Raw genomic sequence first — 21,802 nt, forward strand, 5'->3', positions numbered from 1 at the left:
AGAGCAAAGACTGAAGTGACCTGAAGGAGAAGCAATTCTTAGCCAAGTGTGAAACATGGAAACCCTGCTTGAGCTTGTAGCCTGCCCAGTCTGCCCTGGGGAATCTGGACTCATGACTGCAACAGCAACTCTTACCTAACTGTCTACCCTGCTCGCTTGCCCTACAGATTTTGGACTTGCCAGTCTCCATAGTTATGTTAGCCAATTCCTTAAAATGTCTCTCTATAGATATAGGTTATTGTATTATATTGTACTATATTATATTGTATTGCATTATATTGTGTTGTATTACATTATGTTATATTATGTTATATTATATTATATTATATTATATTATATTATATTATAGTGGTATCTGTTTCTCTGAAGAATCCTGATTAAACAGAAATTCATTCAATAAAGATTTCTTCTTTGGTACACCTCTGTTTCTAGAACTTTGCCCCTGTTGACCCACTCTTCTCTATTGCCCTCTTCCATCCCTGCTACTCACCCGTAAGAGAACTCATTTACCCACTCTCTAAGAAATCTGCCCTATCTATTCCAACTCTCCATACTCTCATTTTCCTTTGAATTTCTACTGAAACGATATGATGTTTAACAACATTCAAATAAAACTTTATAATAAGGGAAAGGGAAATAATAGCATTTGCTTTCTTTTGCATATGAGGGAGATTGTTATCATCTCCTATATTTAGAAAAGGAGAACACATTACATTGTTAAAATAATATACTTATTAACATTTTATTAGAAATTGACTGAAATTTTTTGTTTAGTAACAGAAATATTTGTAAAGTTTTTCACTTATGAAAGATTAGGCAGCCTTCAAGCTGAAGTATTATAATCTACTAATTTTAATAGCAGTACAAATCCAGAAAGTAAACTAAATCAAGTTAATCCTGAAATAATACAATTCTTACAGATGATATATGAAATACACATTTGTATACGTATTATGAAAGTAAAGTATCTATTGATTTATAAGTAAATGATGAGGGTTTATAAAAATTGATCATGAAACTCTCCATAATAATAAATTTACCTGGTTTTTCCTCATCAAACTTGTCAGATGGTTCCAATAATGACTTCTCAAAGGAGGGTATTAGATCTCTATTTTTATCTTCATTTGAGTCTTCCTGAGAATCACCATTTTTCCTGCTTTTAACGGAAAACGAAATTGTACCTACAACACATAGGCGCAAGATGTCAGATTAACCAGTGTTTCGTTTTCTAAACTAACAATTAAACAGAACAACTTAATGGAAAGTTCAAGGAAATATTTTTAAATGTCCATTAAAATGGTAATTTTTAAACTGCTTTCTCATAGTAATTAAGAAAATGCAGCAAATAATAGAACTGTAACAGCTTTCAGAAAACGTACTGGTCTTGGGTGAGTATTCTTACATATTTTCTTCTTAAGTCATTTTTAACACTCATTTATTACCTCATTAAAATACTTTGTTTAATACAATATTCTAAGCATGAACTTTCCTTTAAACATTTAATATGTAAAATGCTAAATTCTGTTACAAAAAACTGTTAGTGTCAAAAATTGGCACTCTTTATCTGGAATTTTTGTTATACTAAAATTGACTTATAAAAGATTGGTATTAACTCTTAAATTGAAGCTAACATACATATGGAAATAATTCAGAAATTGGCCCTGATATCTCAATAACAGCTTGCTATATTCACAGTCTTACTATCCATGTTTAGAGGATGGTTCAAATCTTCTTTCCCCTTCAATTTCCAATACTTCCTTCTCCCTCCTCATTCCTAGCTGATTATCTTGTTTCTATTTCACTAAGAAACTGGACACTTCCAAGAAAGAATTCCTTCACAGTCCCACCACCACATTGAACAATCCTTCCACAATGGTGACCTCATCCTCTGGCTTTCCTCTTGTAAGAATGATTGATACACTTTTACCTGGGACCAGCCCTTGGACCTGTGCACTGGATCCCATCTACTCTAGTCTACGCAAGGATCTGGCTACTGTAACATTCCCCACTCCCTTCTGCATCTTCAATTCTCCCTCTGAAACATGGTGTAATAACACCCAACTTCCAAAAAGCCTTCTCTCCATCGAATGTGTATGTGTAAATCTATGTATTTTTATATGTTTTTGTGTACACACACACACACACACACACACACGCACACACTGCGTAATACCATGTTAGGCTTAGTACCAACATCAGGATGAAATACCCAACATAAATCACAAAAATGATTCAAGGCATAAAATAAATACATTAAAAAAAACTCAAAGTGGTATCTTGGCACCAATCTAAGCAGGTTTAATCAAAATTGTCAAAGAATAAAATGTTGTCATGATATTTAAATTTTTAGAGATAATTAAAGATAAAGACAAATAGGAGATAAAGTTACAGTTCAGTTTTTTTTCGTTTTTAAAGATTTTTTTGATGTGGACCGTTCTTAAAGTCTTTATTGAATTTGTTACAATATTGCTTCTGTTTTATGTTTCGGTGTTTTGGCCACGAGGCATGTGGGATTTTAGCTTCCCGACCAGGAATTGAACCCTCACCCCCTGCATTGGAAGGCAAGGTCTTAACCACTGGACTGTCAGAGAAGTCCCACAGTTCAATGTTTAAAGCTAAAATAACACATACCAAAATTTAATAGAGATAACACATAGGAATATAGATTCAAAAATCTTATCCCCCCCCAAAAAAGTCCAGGAATTAAAAGAAAAAAAATGTATTGCTCTTTCAAATTGATAACTTTTAACACTTTTGATAACATTAATTTTTGATGAGACTGCTCAGTAACAACCCCCATCTCAGATACTGCTGGTAAGAGTAAAAATTGGTACTACATATTTTGGGGGGTAATTTTTCAACATCCACCAAGTTGTTGCACATCTCCTTTGACATGTCAGTTCTGTTTTTTTATGCTATAAATACCTTATATCTGAAATCTTACCCCATAGGTAAACTAGCAGAGTTATTTACAAAGATGCTGTTGCAATATTATCAGTAATTACAAAATAAAAAAAAAAAAGAGGAACTTGATTTCCACCTATGCATGACTAGTTACATGAATTCAGATAAACATTTATTTGGATTATTGTTCATCTAGTCAAAAGAAAAACCTATGAAAACCGCACTGAAAATACATCCATGATAATTTGAGTGAAAGCAGCCACTTACAGAGTTTTATGTCTCATATGGCCCATTGTGTGTGTGGGGGACTGTGTGTGTGTGTATTTTTGTGTGTGTGTGTTTAAAAGATATATACAAATATGAGTTGGCATTTGGACAGAAATTTCTTTTCTCACAGTTCTGGAGGCTAGATGTTTGAAATCCAGGTGCCAGCAGAGTTGGTTCCTTCTGGAAATTCTGAGGGAGATCTGTTCCATGCCCCTCTCCTAGTTTCTGCTGTTTGCCAGCAATCCTTGGCATTCCTTGGCTTGTAGACGTATCACTCCAGTCTCTTCCTTCACCTTTGCATGGTGTTTTCTCCCATATCTATCCATGTCTATTTTCCTCTTCTTATAAGGACAACAGTCATATTGGTTCAGGGCCCACCCTAATTCAGCATGACCTCATCTTAATTTGATTATATCTGCAAAGACCCTATTCTAAATAGGATCACTTTAACAGATATCAGTGGTTAAGACACTAGGTCCCTGGGCAGGCAGAACTGCTTCCAGACTGCAGCTGTGAGGGGCTGGAGCCGGATTATAGGAATGCTTCCAGATGTACAGACAGAACATAGTCAGTGGGCCTACCTCTGGGGCATGGACAAGCTTGTCTCACGGTAGGAGTGTTCCCAGACCATGGCTGAGAGTAGCTGGAGCTACGTTACAGGGTCATTTCAGGATCTGCAGTTGGAACAAAGTTGGAGGGCCTGTCACAGGGGCGCAGACAGGTGTGTCTTCCACCTGGTCCCCAAATGGGTAGAAATCATGGCTAAGAGGGGCTGAAGCTGGGTCATGGGCCACTTCAGGGTCCACACATGGGACTGAATTCAGCAGATAGTGCTGATGGCAGGCCCAAAGTCAAATGGGACTGTAACAGTCCACGGGGCTGTTTCCTGGTTGTAGCCAGGACCACAGTTGGCAAGTCCGTCATCTGAGCATGAGCCTGCCTTTTCAAAATGGCCCTCCTCGGTTTTGGATTCCACCAAGGTTTCATGGACTCCTACCTGGATCGCAAAGCTCCCACAATGGCACTTTTGTCCTTGGATGGCTTCCAAATGCCTGTGCTGAAGAGGGATACAATTGGTGGATCTTCTACTCTGCCATCTTGCTGATGTCACTACTATCTTATCATTTTCAATTCCTTTATTTTGAAATATGACAGTCACTTAAGTTACAGGTTAAATTTCAGGTCCTACTATAAACATGGCTTTCTTAGTTTACATAGGAGCTTGGTATATGCTCACAAACACATTGTGGAAAGACAGGGTATCTAGTGGAAAGAACACAGGCTTCTGACAGAATGAGGATTCAAATTCTTGTTCTCCTACGGCTAACTTAGCCTTGAACATGTTACTTATCTCATTTTTAAAATGGTGCTAGTAGTTTTGAGGATTAAATGACTGTAGTTCATGCTTATGTAGGACTTACTGTATGTCAGGCATTGTTCTAGGGATTTACAAAAATTGACAAATTTTCCCAAAACATACCTATGAAATTAGTCCTATTATTATCCTCATTCTAAAGAAACGCAACTGTGACACAAGAAAGTTCAGTAGCTTGCTCAAGGTCAATCAGCTTGTAATAATACAGCTGGAATTTGAACATGAGCATTGTGATTTAAAGTCCATACTCTTTGTTGAATTAATATATTTTATTTTTCAAACAGTTTTAGGTTTACAAAAAAATGAGTGTACAGTACAGAGAGTTCCCATATACCTCCTTTAGTTTCCCCTATTATAAGCATCCTGCATTAGGTGGTACATTACTTATAAGTGATGAGTCAATAACAATACATCATTATTAACTTAAGTCCATAGCTTACATTCTGGTTCACTCTTTGTGTTATGCATCCTATGGCTTTGACAAATGTAAAACTTCATCTATCTACCATTACGGTATCATGGAGAATAGTTTCATATCCCCCAAAATCCCCTGTACCCCACTCATTCATCCCTCCCTCCCAACCTCCCCAAAGGACTGGCAACCACTGATCTTTTTCAGAATGTTGTATAGATGGCCTTTTTGGATTGGCTTCTTTCACTAAGCAACATGCATTTAAGCTTCCTCCTGTCTTTTTGTCATTTATTTTTATCACTGAAAAATATCCAATTGTATGGATATACCACTATTTATCCATTCACCTACTGTAGGACATCATGGTTGCCTCCACATTTTGGCAATCATGAATAAAACTGTTATAAACATTCATGTGTAGATTTCTGTGTGGACATAAATTTTCAACTCATATGGGTAAATACCAAATGGGCTTGTGATTTCTGGATCATGTTATGAATATGTTTAGTTTTGTAACATACTGCCAAAATGTCTTCTAAAGCACCTGTACCATTGTACCATTTTGTATTCTCACCATTAATGAATGAGAGTTCCAATTTTTCTACATCTTTGTCAGTATTTGGTATTGTCAGGGCTTCTGAATTTAGCCATCCTAATACGTATGTAGTGTTATCTCGTTGTTTTAATTTGCAGTTCCCTAAAGATATATGATGTTGAACATCTTTTTGTATGCTTATTTGCTATCAGAATATTTTTTTTGGTGAGGTATCTCTCCAGATCTTTTGCCAATTTTTAAAGTTGAGTTATTTTACTGTTGTTGATCTTTAGTACTTTAAAATATATTTTGGATACCATTCATTTATTAGATATCCAAAAAGTTTACAAGAGACAAATAAGGATACTATATATTAATAAAAGATTCAATTAACTAAAAAACAAACAAACAAACCTGAGCTTATATATAGATACAGAGAACAGACTGGTGGTTGCCAGAGGCAGGGGGTGGGGGTGGGATAAGTGAAATGGGTGAAGGGGGTCAAAAGGTACAAACTTCCAGTTAAAAAATAGGTCATGGGGATGTAATGTACAGTATGATGACTACAGTTAATAATACTGTATTGCATACTTGAAAGTTCCTAAGAGAATAGATCTTAAAAGTTCTCATTACAAGAAAAAAAATGTAATTATGTGTAGTGATGAATGTTAACTAGACTTATCGTGGTGATTTTACAATATAAACAATTATCAAATCAAAAAAAAGATTCAATTCAGCAAGAATATATAAAAATTATACACCTATACACACCTAAAAACAGAGGCCCAAAATATATGAAGCAAAAAAACGACAAAACTGGAAGGAGAAATAGACAATCCTACAATAATAGCTGGAGACCTCAATACCCCACTTTCATTAATGGACAGAACAACCAGACAGAAGACAAATATGGAAATAGAGGAGGTGAACAATACTGTAACATGACTAGACCTAACTGACTTACAAAGAACATTCCACAAAACAACAGCAGAGTACACGTTCTTCTCAAATGACCAGAGAACAATGTCTAGGAGAGATCGCATGTGAAGCCACAAAGCAAATCTTAATAAATTTTAAAATACTGAAATTGTACAAAGCATTTTTTTCTCATTACAATGGAAAGAAATTATAAATCAATAACAGAAGAATGAAATTTATGAATTTGGAAATTAACATACTCTTAAACAACCAATATTTCAAAGAAGAAATCACAATGAAAATTAGAAAATATCTTGAGACAACTGAAAATGAAAACACAGTATACAAAATTTAAGGGATGCAGTAAGAGCAGTGCTAAGAGGGCAATTTATAGCAATGAATGAATTTGTTAAAAGAAAAGAACAACCTCAAATCAACAACCTAAATGTACACTATACGAACTAGTAGAGTTCATAGAAGAGCAAATTAAACCCAAAACTAGCAGAAGGAAGGAAATAATAAAGATTAGCATGGAGGTAAATGATATAGAGAATAGAAAAACAATAGAGAAAACCAAAAAACCCAAAAGTTGGATCTTTAAAAAGATCAACGTAAGTGGTAGACCATTAGCTAGAGTGACTAGGAAAAAAGGAGAGGAGACTCAAATTAAAGTAAGACATTATTATTGTTTTTACCAAAATAAAAAGCAGTATATATATGTAAAGAGAATATTATAAACAATTATGTGCCAAAAATTGGATAACTTAGACGAAATGGACAATTTCCTAAAAACACACAATATACTAAAACTGACTCACGAATAATAGAAAACTTCAATAGACATAAAATTAGTAAGAGGATTAAATCAGTAATCAAAACCCTCCCTACAAAGAAAAGCCCAGCATGAGATGGCTTCACTGTTTAATTCTACCAAATATTTAAAGAAGAATTTATAAGATTTTTTCTCAAACACTTGCAAATTATTGAAGAGGAGGGAAAACTTCCTAACTCATTCTAGGAGGCCAGCATTGCCATGATACAAAAGCCAGACAAAGACAGTGTAAGAAAACTAAAATCCAATATCCCTGGTGAACACTGATGCAAAATTTTTCAATAAAATACTAGAAAATTGGATTCAGCAGCATATCAAAAGCATTACATACCATAATCAAATGAGACTCATTTCACGAATGAATGAATGAATGAATGAAGGGTAAATTTCTGTACACTAGCAATGAACAATTAGAAAACTAAGGAAACAATTCAGTTAAATAAAACCATTATTTGGATAACCTTATATGTGTTAATACGTGTGCACTGAATAATAAGGAAACCTAATCAATATTTCAAATACTATGAAATATTCTCAAGAATTAAAAGTACACTTTCTCCATTCTTTCTCATTTCAGTTCATTTATATACCCCGCATATTTTTCTTCCTCCAACACACCCATTTAAACATTTTTGCATTTTTATTATCCCATAGCAAATAGAAATTGGACAATCACTTGTAAAACAACCCAAAAGCCCTATATAAGACCATATATTGTTTTATTTCCCCTTCATTAGGGGACCAAAAGGCAAGGTGGAAAGACAAAATTATGTACTGATAAAGAGATAAAGAAACCCAGTGCTGTGGCCACAATTGCCATAAATAGAGCTCTTGTCTCCCACTCTTTCTAAATGCTTAATTTTTAACGATAAAATGTACAGCAGTTTAGCACCCAATGGTAGTCCTAAAGGCTCCATTTTTCTGTGTGTGTGGAATTATACTGTTTGTTCTTTCTATAATACATTTTGGCATGAGTATATCAAGACACTAAAGACAACAGGAAAGGATTATAAAGGATTATTAAAATCTATAGGATTCAGATTTCTGTTGTAGAGAATGGTTGATTACATTTTAATTTTAACAAGAACCTATGCTTTCATTTCTGGGGCAAGCAATGATAGTCTAGACTGCAATTAAAACTGCATGCTTCTTCCTGATCCGTAGAAGAAAAAACTGATAAACTGCATTTCATTAAAATTAAAAACTTCTATAATTATTTCATAATGTATACATATATCAAATCATCACATTGTGCATCTTAAATATATACAATTTTTGTCAATTATACCTCAATGAAGCTGGAAAAAATAAAAACTTCTGCTATTTAATAGACACTGTTAATCAAATTAAGAGGAAAACTACATATGGGAGAAAAACTTATAAAGCACATATCTGATAAAGGGAATATATCCAGAATATATTTTTAAAAACTTCTAAAATTTCAACAGTAAGAAAACAGACGACTCAATGCGGGGGCTGGGCAAAAGACATGAAAAAAAAATTAAATTAAGAAGGCATATGGATGACAAACAAGCACAAGATGTTCAATGTTATTTATTATTCATTATGGAAATACAGATTAAAACCACACTATAATAGCACTACAACAAATTAAAATGGAAAAAATTGAAAGGACTAACCCTACTAAGTATGGTCAATGATGTAGAGAAAGTGGAACTTTCATACACTGCTGGTGGGAATGGAAAAAGGAACAATCTCTTTGAGAAACGGTCTAGCAGTTTCTTTAAACGTTATAAATTCAATAACCATGTTACCCAGCCATCCAACATATAAGTGATTTACCCAAGAGGAATGAAAGTATATGCCTATAGAAAGACGTATACATGAATGCTCATATCAGCTTTATTTGTAATTACCAAAAAATGCCAAAACCCAAATGTCCATCAATAGGTAAATAGATGAACAAAGTGTGGTATATCCATTCCATGGAGTATTACTCAGCAATAAAAGGAATAAACTATTGATAGATACACTGTGTGGATGGATCTCAAAAACACTATGATGCACAAAAGAAAACAACCAAAAAAAGGGTGTACAATGTGTTATTATATAATATATATATACACAATATATATAGTGTGTATATATACACATATATACAATATATACAACACACATGTACACAATATATTATTATATATATTATAATTATATTATATATTTATAAATATTCATATTTATATATAATTTTATATAAATATATTATTTATAAATATTTATTATATATTTAGTATAATATATAAAATATTACAAATTGTGTGTATATATAGTATATATATGTATATAGTTATATATATAGTGTACGTGTGTATATATATCTGTGTGTGTGTGTGTGTGTGTGTGTGTGTGTGTGTGTATATATATATATATATATATATATATATAAAATGCTATAAGCTGCATATAAAGTGACAGAAAATAGATAAACGGTTGTCCAGGGCAATGGTGGCATTGGGCAGGAGAGGAGCAGAGGCAAAAAGATTAAAAATGGACACAAGTAAACTTCAGGGGGTAAAATATATTATTTGAATTGTGTCAATGGATTCATGGGTGTACACATGTTAAAACTTCTCAAATTGTACTTTGAATATGTACAACTTATTGTATATCAATTATACTGCAATAAAGGTGTTAAGAAAAATACAGTGTATTTCAGATATTACACCCACCACTTCTGAGCAGAATATTGACAGAAGTTGAGAACTGTCACCCCAAATTGGAAGTACTGTATAAGTAGGATGTGTTTAAGAGAAGTTCACAGCCACCAATGAGTATCTCTCCAGCACAAGGCAATGTCATGTGCAAGATAATTAATACAGGATAATTAATGAAGCCATCATATTAAATAGCCAGAAGACTTTTATCTATCCATCTATCCATCTATCTAAAATCTCTATCTATATCCCCTCTTGTTCCATAAAGCCATGCATGTTTTGTTGATATCAAATATAATTGTTTGCTCATTTGTCTGGATTCACTGCACTGTGAAGGTGGCTTCTTAAGCCTCCATGTAAAGCCCTCAGTTTTTTTTCATTTTATTTTCAACTTATTTCTATGATTAATTTCTGCATGAGATAAAAATGGATTTTAGCATTAAAAAGCATCCTTAGACCCCATCCACACAATAAAAACAGGAGTCACATTTTATAAAACTGCAGAATGTTAAGAGGGAAACGTTCACCAGTATTCACAAAACTTTTTGAAGTAGATCCACGTTAAGAAAAAATATTTAAATACAGATGGCCAAGAGGCACATGAAAAAATGCTCAACATCGATAATTATTAGAGAAATGCAAATCAAAACTATAATGAGGTACCATCTCACACCGGTTAGAATGGCTATCAATAAAAAGTCTACAAATAAGAAATGCTGGAGAGGGTGTGTAGAAAAGGGAACCTTCCTACACTGTTGATGAGAATGTAAATTGGTGCAGCCACTATGGAAAACAGTATGGATGTTCCTCAAAAAACTAAAAATAGAGTTGCTATACGATCCAGCAATCCCACTCCTGGGCATGTATCTGGACAAAAGTATAATTCAAAAAGATACATGCACCCTTATGTTCACAGCAGCATTATTCACGATAACCAAGACATGGAAACAACCTAAATGCCCACCAACAGACGAATGGATAAAGAAGATGTGGTACATATATACAATGGAATACTACTCAGCCATAAAAAAGAATGAAATAATGCCATTTGCAGCAACATGGATGGAGCTAGAGATGATCATACTAAGTGAAGTCAGAAAGAGAAAGACAAATACCATATCATATCACTTATATGTGGAATCTGAAATATGACACAAATGAACCTATCTCTGAAAAAGAAACACACTCACAGACATAGAGTACAGACTTGTGGTTGCCGGGGTGGGGAGTGGGGAGGAATGGAATGGGAGTCTGGGGTTAGCAGATGCAAGCACAGGGAACTAAAATCAATATCCTGTGTTAAACCAAAATGGAAAAGAATATTAAAAAAAAGAATGTATATATATGTATAACTGAATCACTTTGCTGTACAACAGAAATTAACACAACATTGTAAATCAACTATACTTCAATAAAAAAAGAAAAAAATATTTAAAAGATAAAAAATAGTTTTAAAGTTTCAGAATTTCTGAATGTTTTTCTAACCCTTCTAATTCCAAGAGGTTATGTTTAATTCCTCACATATTAGAAAGCCTCTTTGAAGGATGCTTTGAATTTGAAATTTTTTTTAAAAAGTGTATGAATAAATTATTTACAATAAAGCCCTCTCTCTGAGATTCTTCAGTAAAAGTTTTACTTGAGAAAAGCCAATGACTTGGGGGCTTCCCTGGTGGCGCAGTGGTTAAGAATCCACCTGCCAATGCAGGGGACACGGGTTCGAGCCCTGGTCCAGGAAGATCCCACATGCCGTGGAGCAACTCAGCCTGTGCACCACAACTACTGAGCCTGCGCTCTAGAGTCCGTGAGCCACAACTACTGAAGCCCGCGCGCCTGGAGCCCATGTTCTGCAACAAGAGAAGCCACCGCAATGAGAAGCCCGAGCACCGCAACAAAGACTAGCCCCCGCTCGCCACAACTAGAGAAAGCCCCCACGCAGCAATGAAGACCCAATGCAACCAAAAATTAAATAAATGATAAATAAATTTAACAAAAAGCCAATGACTTGCCAAATCATATTTTCATTTTACTATAAATAACTCCTTACAAAATACACAAATTCTTTTGACTAGTAAAGCAGGATACATACATACACACACACACACACACACACACACACACACACACACACAACATACACAAACACAGGAGGGGGGATAAGAGAGAGAGGTGGCAAAATGAGGGAGAAAGTTTTATTTTCTTAGTAACAATGATATATATGTGTGTGTGTGTATACATACATATACATATATATATATATCACTCATTCAAAATTCAAATATGAAGCTTTTAACCAGAATATCATGGGTGGATTGGGAAGCCACTAGAGCCTTCTTCTGAAAGCAACTTAAATTCATATTCAATAGAGCATCTACGGCCTACCTTGCACTCCCAGGGAGAACTATATCTCTGACACATGACCCCACGGCAAACACTGGAATTGCAAGAGTGTCTTCCTTCAGTTTGACAGAATATATGCAGTTTTCAAATTTATGTTTTTCTTCAAGTTTTTAAATCTTCCTTGTTCTCATATTTTACTGCACTCCTATTATTGCACTACTAAGCAATTTTAAAAATATTTTAGAAATAATTTTATTTTTGAAATGTATTGCTTCTTCCATTTGACACTGACCGGATACCTGTTGTTATATGCCAGGTGTTGGTCTGCAGGCCAATGCTAGTCTGGCACTCAAAGGACAGATCATCCCATGTAAAGGCAGAAAATGCAGGATTTGTTGTCACTCATTGATCTATTAACGTGCATGAATTTACCTCTAGCCAATCATCTGAGTAGACCTTGAGACTAGAGTTAATACTGATTTTGATTTTGGGGTCAGGGGCAGGAAAAACAAATCTAGTGTTCACAAGCCCCCCAGGGTAATACCATGCAGGTGGCTAGAGCTTTTACGAAACATCAGAGCAGAGGCTGTCTGGGAAAGCAGAGATGGTGAAAGCAAAGAGGAACTCCCAGAAGACGATGAGAGGATACAAACAAACCCAATTCATTCTCTCTGCAGTGCCTCAAGGCCCTGTTTTTTTTTTTTTTTGTAAACCATATTTTTCACCTAAAAGAGCATGAAAATGTTTTATGGCATTTAAAGCAGCCAACATTTGTTTTGAAAGACCAGTGGCATCTAATTGTTTTTTATGCTCCTATAACTGTGCACAGTCTACAACACTGGTGGGAACAGGTCAGCAAGATCCAAATTCAGTTTTAGCCAAGCTTTTGATAGCACTTTCTCTGGCATTTTCATTGAGACAAACTAGGAGAGAGTGGAGACAAAAGAAGCCCTAAATCCTTGCATATATCCATATCATGTTAGGGAATTTCAAAAAATGGGAGCTAGCATATTAAATAAGAGTGATAAACATTAGCTGAGCACCTACTAGATGAGTACTTTTCATATATTCCCATTTTATGCCCATAACTACCCTGGGTTAAGGTTAAGGAAAGGTTAAGTACTATCTATATTTTACATGTAAGAAACCTGATAATCAGTGATGTTAAGTATACTACCAAGGTCGCCCAACCAGAGAATGATATAATTGGAGGTTGAAGTCACAAGTGACTTCAGAACGTGTTCCTTTGCAACACAATAGCAGTAAGATAAGAGCAAAGGAAAAGATGTTCAATTTTGCCATTGTGATGTGCTGGTTAGCATGAACATACTGCCCAAACTTTAAATGAAAAAATGCAAATTTAAATAGCACTACTTTTGCTCAGCATCACATTCTGAAAATACACATGACAAGCAGGCTTCTCATCACATACAATATTAGAAATCAAATTTTGAACTGAATTTCTATTTCAAAGATGGCAACTGGTAATACATATCTGTCTAGATAGTGGAGAGTAGCAGGACATCAGCTATAAAAACTATTCCTATCTTGTTTAAACATAGGCCTAACATAAGAACTTTGTTATGCTCACATTAAACATTCCATTTTGACATTAAGCAGAAGTTCATCAAAAAGAAATTTTAAAAAAGCTTTAGCAAAGCTGACTAAAAGCTTGTTTGCAATCATTTAGAGTAGGCTTTCTTGTGCCAATGTCATAATAGATCTCATTCTAGCATAAGGACTTCTGAAATGCAAATTTTCAGAAATAAATCTTAGCTCTAATTTACAGTTGTGTTGAAGTGAATGAATGCAATCACTTTTCAGCAAGTGAAAAAGCACTTTCGGCTGCTGCTGAAAAAATACAAGGTAACTGTGGGCTACATCAAAATCACCATTGTTACCAACTTTCTAGAGCTATCAGCTTGTCAAGGGGCACGGATATAAGAGAGAATTTAAGACTACTTTATCACGAATGTTCAGGGTAGAGACTAAATTTACTAACATGACTGGAAACCATTTTAAAACGTGGATTCTCAGCATTTAGTTTTCTACTGTAGAATAAACAGTTAAAGCGCAGTATTAACCTGTGTCCATGTAGTATCCTGAACAATTAAATACTTGACACTGTAAGTGAATGATTTATGAAAATATCCTTTAAAATTTTAAATATTTATTCTTAATTGAGATAAAATTGACATATAACATTATATTAGTTTTAGGTGTAAAAATACTCTTGTTTAATGTTTAGAGATCATTTTAGGCTACCATGCCATGATCAACATATTAAATTATTTCAGGCTGATTTTAGTTCATAAATTTAAATGACTCATAGTTCAATAAATAGTCCTCGTGGACTTCCACGACTCTGCAGACAAAGATAAGATATTCAACTACCCAAATTTCCCACCCCCCCCCCCCCTTTTTTTTTTTTTTTTTTGCGGTACGTGGGCGTCTCACTTTTGTGGCCTCTCCCGTTGCGCAGCAATAGGCTCCGGACGCGCAGGCTCAGCGGCCATGGCTCACAGGCCCAGCCGCTCCGCAGCATGTGGGATCTTCCCGGACCGGGGCACGAACCCGTGTCCCCTGCATCGGCAGGCAGACTCTCAACCACTGCGCCAACAGGGAAGTCCCCCCCCCCCCCCCCGCTAACTTTTTTTTGGATCACAAATAAATGTCATTAAAAATCGGAAGGATTTCTAAAGACTTCCTCCCTGGAGATGAAAGTATGTTCCTCACAACTGGGGGATCATAAGGGATAATTATGAAGTCTTATGCTTAGGTTAGATAAATCAACTGCATTGGTTAACAGTAAGATAAAAGCTGTTTAAAGATATCTAGGGATCGCCATTTCCATAATATGTTGGAAGAGATGTTCAGAGAATCCTCTCTCAACCGACAAGTTTAAGTTAAACACACATACAAGCTAAGAAAGCAGAATCCACTGCACAGAGCCATCACTGGAGATATCTGTTCTGGAGTATGAACTACTCTGTGGTATCCTGGAGTCTTGCCTTTCGGGGTCATAATTGGGAATCAGAAAACAAACCTGTCAAAGAGCCCAGGCTTGCATGGTTTGGGGTCCCGATTTCACATTATATTTTTGGACTACCAAACCCCAAATTAATTATTTAGCTTCATAACTCTTCATTTCTCTTCACAGAAAGGGGGCCCTAGTGGTATCCCCACAAGTTTAGACAGTCACCTGTTTGTTTTTATTGAAATCTGCTTTTTAAAGTTATATTATCACCCTGATATTCACAAGCTGGAGGGCACTGAGCTGATTACTGTGATTTCCTCATAAGAAACTCAGAACAGTTATGCCAGAGACATATGTGTTCCATGTAGATTACTGAAGAGCAAATGGAGCAAACTATTAGAAAAAATGATATGTAGGTCATATCCAATTGTATAACCTTAATTCTTACAAGTTCATTTTCTTAGTGCTATATTAGGAGTGAGTTGCTCTATGTTGTGAACATGCTTGTTTATAGACATCTCTAAATCATATTTGTGAATCATGTTATTGCAATCAAAATAAATTTAAGGATTATTGTTACTAAAGTATATGCTAACCGTTAATGCCTAATCATCTTCACTAAATATTGGCCTTGTACAAAAAATCAAGTTTCTACCTGAGACGAATGGAAATTTAGTTGCATATTTCACTACTACAAATAAGCCACAGGCCATTACTACATTTCTATATTTTGTTACATACTAATCCTGTAATAATGGACAGTAATATTAGCTTTTTGCATTCTAATGACCAGAGAGGTCATTTTCTGGTTGTTAAGGAGAGAATCAGGCCATTACATTTTAATGCATTTAGTCATTAACACATTTCTGCCTTTACACACGGTGTTTTTGTTGGCTTGATTTTGTGTGTCTCTTTCCCTTTAAGGTTCTATGCTTTCATATCTAGGTTGACTGATTCAATATTTTTCCATTTTTCTGAAATTTATTGACACAAAAAAGATAATCTTCAAATCAAGACAGAACTGGGCTTTCCCTCCTTAACTAGTAAATCTATCCTGCTGATCTCTCTCTCGCAGTTAATGGTATCACCTTCCTTAGAGTTGCTTACTATCAGAAGTACACTTGACTCGCCTTTCTCCCTTCTCTCTCCTTATTCAATCTTCATCAAATGCAGCTGTGATAGACATTATACTACATCAACCATTTTCCTTTTCAGGAATGAAGGACTTATTTCTGTTGCTACTAGGAATAATGCTGGAAAATGACTATTTGGTCAAGCCCTCTTTAGGCATGGCGCCTTGAGAGAAAAAACAAAAAAGCCTCACCCAAGGTCAAACCTCCTTCCACATGTAGTCCACTTTCAATGATGGATCAGCACAGCAGCATAAAGGCCCAGTCCCCTTCTCCTAACTTGGGACAAGTCCAGAGGACCATCCCAGCTTCAGAGGGCCCAGTGAGTTGACTAAAAGCCTTCACTCCACCTGTCCGGAAACTCAACTTTGCCCTCTGGTCAGTATGTTTTCTTACCTTTTCCTTTCACAAGTGTTGATCACAACACATTCCCTAATAAATGTCCTATAAACTAATCTCCCATCTCAGAGTCTGATTCCCTGGAAACCCAAGCTGCTACAGCATCATTTTCCATTGTTACTTTTCTTGAAACTTCATTTCTGTTTTTTTTAACCCACTATCACTGGCCTAGTTTGGTCTGCCCTTAATGTTCATTTAAGTGGTCAACCTTAACTTTTTGTTCCATGGCCAAAGAGGCATTCAAATTTAAACCTCCACATAGGTACGCCTGAAACATGATTGCAGTTCACTGCAGGCTCCTGTGATAATTCCAGTTCCATCCATTTCTCAAAATTTCTACCTACCAATTAATATGCCATGACACCTACTTTAGTATATGCCACATATGACTCAGTGCCCCATGAAAATCCCCTCTGCAGACAGTTCGCATTCACACCAGTGGTTTACTATGACTTTTCCAGTGGGAATTCACTGCCATGGGAATCTGCCCTAAGAACAAACTTTAATCATTGAGGGAAAGGAGGTAGAGGATGTTTACCCCAATTTCTTTACCCTTCAGCCTGACAATTCTCTCAGAAAGCTCCCAGTGAGGTTCCCCAGGTCTCAGCAGTAATCTCATATCTAGCTCATTTTCTGACTTTTTCCCTTCAGCATCTTACTTCCCCATTTGGTCAGCGTGCTTCCTGTGATCACCTCTCAAGAAAACTACTTGCAATTAAACTCTTTTCTCAGGGTCTGCTTTTGGGAGAAGAGGCACAAACTAATACTGAGAACTAATCAACCAGAATATTGCTAAAGGCCCCTAAATGATCTCTCAGATCTATCCACCCTCTCTTGTACCTCCTATCCATTTTATATGTTACCTCCAGACTTTTCTTCCTAAAACTCAGTTGACTCATGCCCCTCAGACATCTTCAATGGCTCCAACTGCAGTAAGAAGTAAAACACAACTCTGTCCAGCAAAGTCTGCCTGTTTTTCTAACTGTATGTCACTCTGCATTGGCTACCACAAACACACACTCCAGACACACCCCTCTATTCATTATTTACAGAAAGTAACTTCTCTGTGTTTTCAATAAGGTTGTTTCCTCTGCTAGAATGTGCTCCCCACCGTATCGGCTGATAAATCCCAGTTCATCCTTTGAGGTCCAGATAAACCCATTATCCCCTAAGATGCCCTCTTGGACTCCCACTGTTAGGGTTAACGTTTCCCAATATCATGCTCTGCAGTGCCATGTTTAAACTCGTGGTACATCAGTGTGTACCTTGTATTGAGATGACTTATGGATATCTATTTCTATCACCAGATATGAATTCCTAGGAAGCAGGAACCATATGACATCTATCTTTGTAGCCAGTGGTAATATTTGAAATAATTATCAAACCTATATTCCAGCTCTGACCAGTCAGGAAGGACACAGGATCCAAGTCCTGAGGCATGTGTTAACACTTTATTTGTTGCTGAATTGTTGGGAAGTCCGGGGGGGCCAAAGGGAGGGGCTGTGGTGGCTAGAGATCAAAAGTTACACCTAAGTGGAGCTCAAACAATTGAGTATTTGCCAACATATGAGGAAAAGCATCTGTGAAAATATTTTAACAAACAGAGCGTAATTGGTTAAAGATCAGCTTTGTTTATAACTACTGTATTTATCAAGACTTTCCAAATTATAGGCCTTTTGTAAATAATTGTTTATATAATTGAGGACAGAACTGAAAATGTGCACAAAGTTTTTTTCTTTTTAAGATGGATGATATACGATATACATAACCAGCACAAATAGGAACGTTCTCATATATGTATGAAAATTTTAGTCTAGTTTTCTTTATATTACAACAGATTAACAACTGTTCAGAAGCAATTACATTTACACTGCTTAAAATATTGTAGCAGCCTTCCAACAGTAATATCAATAAAAATGGACTTTGCCTTCTTTACAGGCTCAGCTTGTCCAAATCATAACGGCAACATTAATTCAAATTTAAGGGACCGCCCTGGGAAGAACAATCATGAACATGTCTTGCAAATATTTTTCAAAATTATGAAGCCTGCAAAAGCTCTTGTGTAGCCAGCAATATTTACCAATTCATCCTCACCTAACGATGTATCCTGAGTTGCCTTTAAGTTCCCCAAATTTCTTCTAAAGCCCTTCAAATCAGCATGCTAAGAGTGCTTATCTGATCAGTGAAAATACGTTTTGAAGTTTTATGGTCTCAGAAATGCTGCCAAAATCAACAAAAATGACTATACAAAGGTAAGATATATTAAATCTGATTATTTAATTCTTCTTAGCTCCCTTTCTATAACTTTAAGAGTCTGATTCATGGATCAGCAGCTCTGTTTTGCTTAAAGGAGTCATAAACACTCCTAATTCAACAATGTTCTACCGTTTGAAGTTCCTCTTACGTTCCTTCTCACACAGAGCAGACCTCACTGCCTTTTATAGAACAGGAAACTCAGATTTACTACTTATATAAAAAATAATAATGGCAATTTTGAATCACTTGCTACCCTTTACAGAAGACTAGTTAAAATTCCAGAACTAAGGAACATTAGGATTGTCATTTGATGATTAAAATGAAAACTGAAATTTACATTTCTATCCTGTGAATTACATTAAAAATGGCAAAAAATATGCTACTTTATTGAAATGCCTGGAATAAGCTCACTCTAGTTCAAAATCTACCTATCACATGGAGAAATGTTAACGGGCTTTGTAAAGCCAAATGTCTGAAAAGTGACAGGAAGATTTCACAAGATGCTAACAGCTATGACTATGGTGACATTTGAGGTCAAGCCAACTAGAAGTAGAGAGTGGGGATGGGCAGGTTGGCTCTTCACCCATAGCGTATTCTATTACAGTGGTGGTAACTGGATCACTGTGGTTGCCATTCTGAAATTTCCCTTCTGCTTGTTAACAGCACTGGCATTCAGCCTACTCTCTATGTACTTTCTTATTTGGAGCAGCTCTCTACACCTCCTATGCTAGGTACTGACCTTTTCCTAAAACATTCTTTGTTGAGGCAAGCAAGGATGAGGGGCCAGTACTTCCAGGCAGTACAAGATTGCTACTGGCTGTATGCTTTCTACATTTTTAAATTGTATCCATTTACCAACATTTTAATAATTTCCTCAGCAGGATCTAACCACCATGGGACACTGAATTCTCTCCCGAATAGAACAATTATTCCTTTGATGAATTACAGTCCCTCAGTTCTTCCCTGTTAGTCTTCTACACCTCTCACCTCCTCTCTCATCAAAAGCTTTGTAGGAATACCCCTCACTCCCATTCCCAAGCAAGCAATTCTTTTCAGGGACCATCAGGCAATTTGCATAAATGAATGTTTTACTAGAGAGAAACAAAGAAAACTTCACATATACCAAAGCCTTTAACCTATTTTTCATGTTCAATTAAGTATATGTACATGTTTTTATAATACCTAGTCCTATAAAGAGATATTCTCATAGGACACTGTCTGGCTCATAAATTGATATAACTATTTGAAAGTGTTTACCACAATTTTAAATGTAAATGGCTTAACTAAATATTTCTACTTCCAGGAATTTGCCCCACAAATAAATATTAAAAAATGGACAAGAGAGTATAGCACTATAGACATAAAATGTATGCCCCAAAGCTCTGATTATTCAGAAAGGTAATGAGTGAAATAGAAAACTAAATTTCCCTCTGGGTTATCTATTAGACAGGGGAAATTTAAGTTACTTTTTTTTTTTTAAGTTACTTTTTAATTTATTCTCATCACGCATCTTTCCCAGTATGGTAGTTAATAATATCTCATTACCAATTTTGTTACCTTTGAATACACCACGTTTCCAAGGACATACGTGTAGAATATAGAGTATTGCATTATCAGGGTCTATGGTGATGTGTAGGCAGGCGGACTCTCAACCATTGCACCACCAGGGAAGCCCTCCAGCTTTCTTTTGGTTTCCATTTGCATGGAATATCTTTTTCCATCCCCTTACTTTCAGTTTGTATGTGTCCCTAGGACTGAAGGGGGTCTCTTGTAGACAGCATATAAATGGGTCTTGTTTTGTATCCATTCAGCCAACCTGTGTCTTTTGGTGGGAGCATTTAGTCCATTTACATTTCAGGTAATTATCGATATGTATGTTCCTATTCCCATTTTCTTAATTGTTTTGGGTTCGGTATTGTAGGTCTTTTCCTTCTCTTGTGTTTCTTGCCTAGAGAAGTTCCTTTACCATTTGTTGTAAAGCTGGTTTGGTGGTGCTGAACTCTCTCAGCATTTGCTTGTCTGTAAAGGTTTTAATTTCTCCATCAAATCTGAATGAGATCCTTGCTGGGTAGAGTAATCTTGGTTGCACGTTTTTCTCCTTTATCACTTTAAATATGTCCTGCCAGTCCCTTCTGGCTTGCAGAGTTTCTGCTTAAAGATCAGCTGTTAATCTTATGGGGATTCCCTTGTGTGTTATTTGTTGTTTTTCCCTTGCTGCTTTTAATATGTTTTCTTTGTATTTAATTTTTGAAAGTTTGATTAATATGTGTCTTGGCATGTTTCTCCTTGGATTTATCCTGTATGGGACTCTCTGTGCTTCCTGGACTTGATTAACTATTTCCTTTCCCATATTAGGGAAGTTTTCAACTATAATCTCTTCAAATATTTTCTCAGTCCCTTTCTTTTTCTCTTCTTCTTCTGGGACCCCTATAATTTGAGTGTTGGTGCGTTTAATGTTGTCCCAGAGGTCTCTGAGACTGTCCTCAGTTCTTTTCATTCTTTTTTCTTTATTCTGCTCTGCAGTAGTTAATTCCACTATTTTACTTTCCAGGTCACTTATCCATTCTTCTGCCTCAGTTATTCTGCTATTGATCCCATCTAGAGTCTTTTTCATTTCATATATTGTGTTGTTCATCACTGTTTGTTTGCTCTTTAGTTCTTCCAGGTCCTTGTCAAACGTTTCTTGTATTTTCTCCATTCTGTTTCCAAGATTTTGGATCATCTTTACTATCATTATTCTAAATTCTTTTTCAGGTAGACTGCCTATTTCCTCTTCATTTGTTAG

General features: G+C 35.8%; 1 protein-coding gene across 1 annotated transcript in view; it reads right to left on the reverse strand.

The window, feature by feature from the left end:
* CFAP47 (cilia and flagella associated protein 47) overlaps positions 1-21,802 on the reverse strand; it is a 516,906-nt gene that overhangs the window by 122,270 nt on the left and 372,834 nt on the right. Inside the window, 2 exon segments of the mRNA XM_073798895.1 lie at positions 1,041-1,181; positions 20,575-20,637. Coding sequence (XP_073654996.1) covers positions 1,041-1,181; positions 20,575-20,637 — 204 coding nt within the window.

This window comes from Tursiops truncatus, chromosome X, assembly GCF_011762595.2.
Source record: "Tursiops truncatus isolate mTurTru1 chromosome X, mTurTru1.mat.Y, whole genome shotgun sequence".
In the NCBI taxonomy this organism is placed as follows: Eukaryota; Metazoa; Chordata; class Mammalia; order Artiodactyla; family Delphinidae; genus Tursiops; species Tursiops truncatus.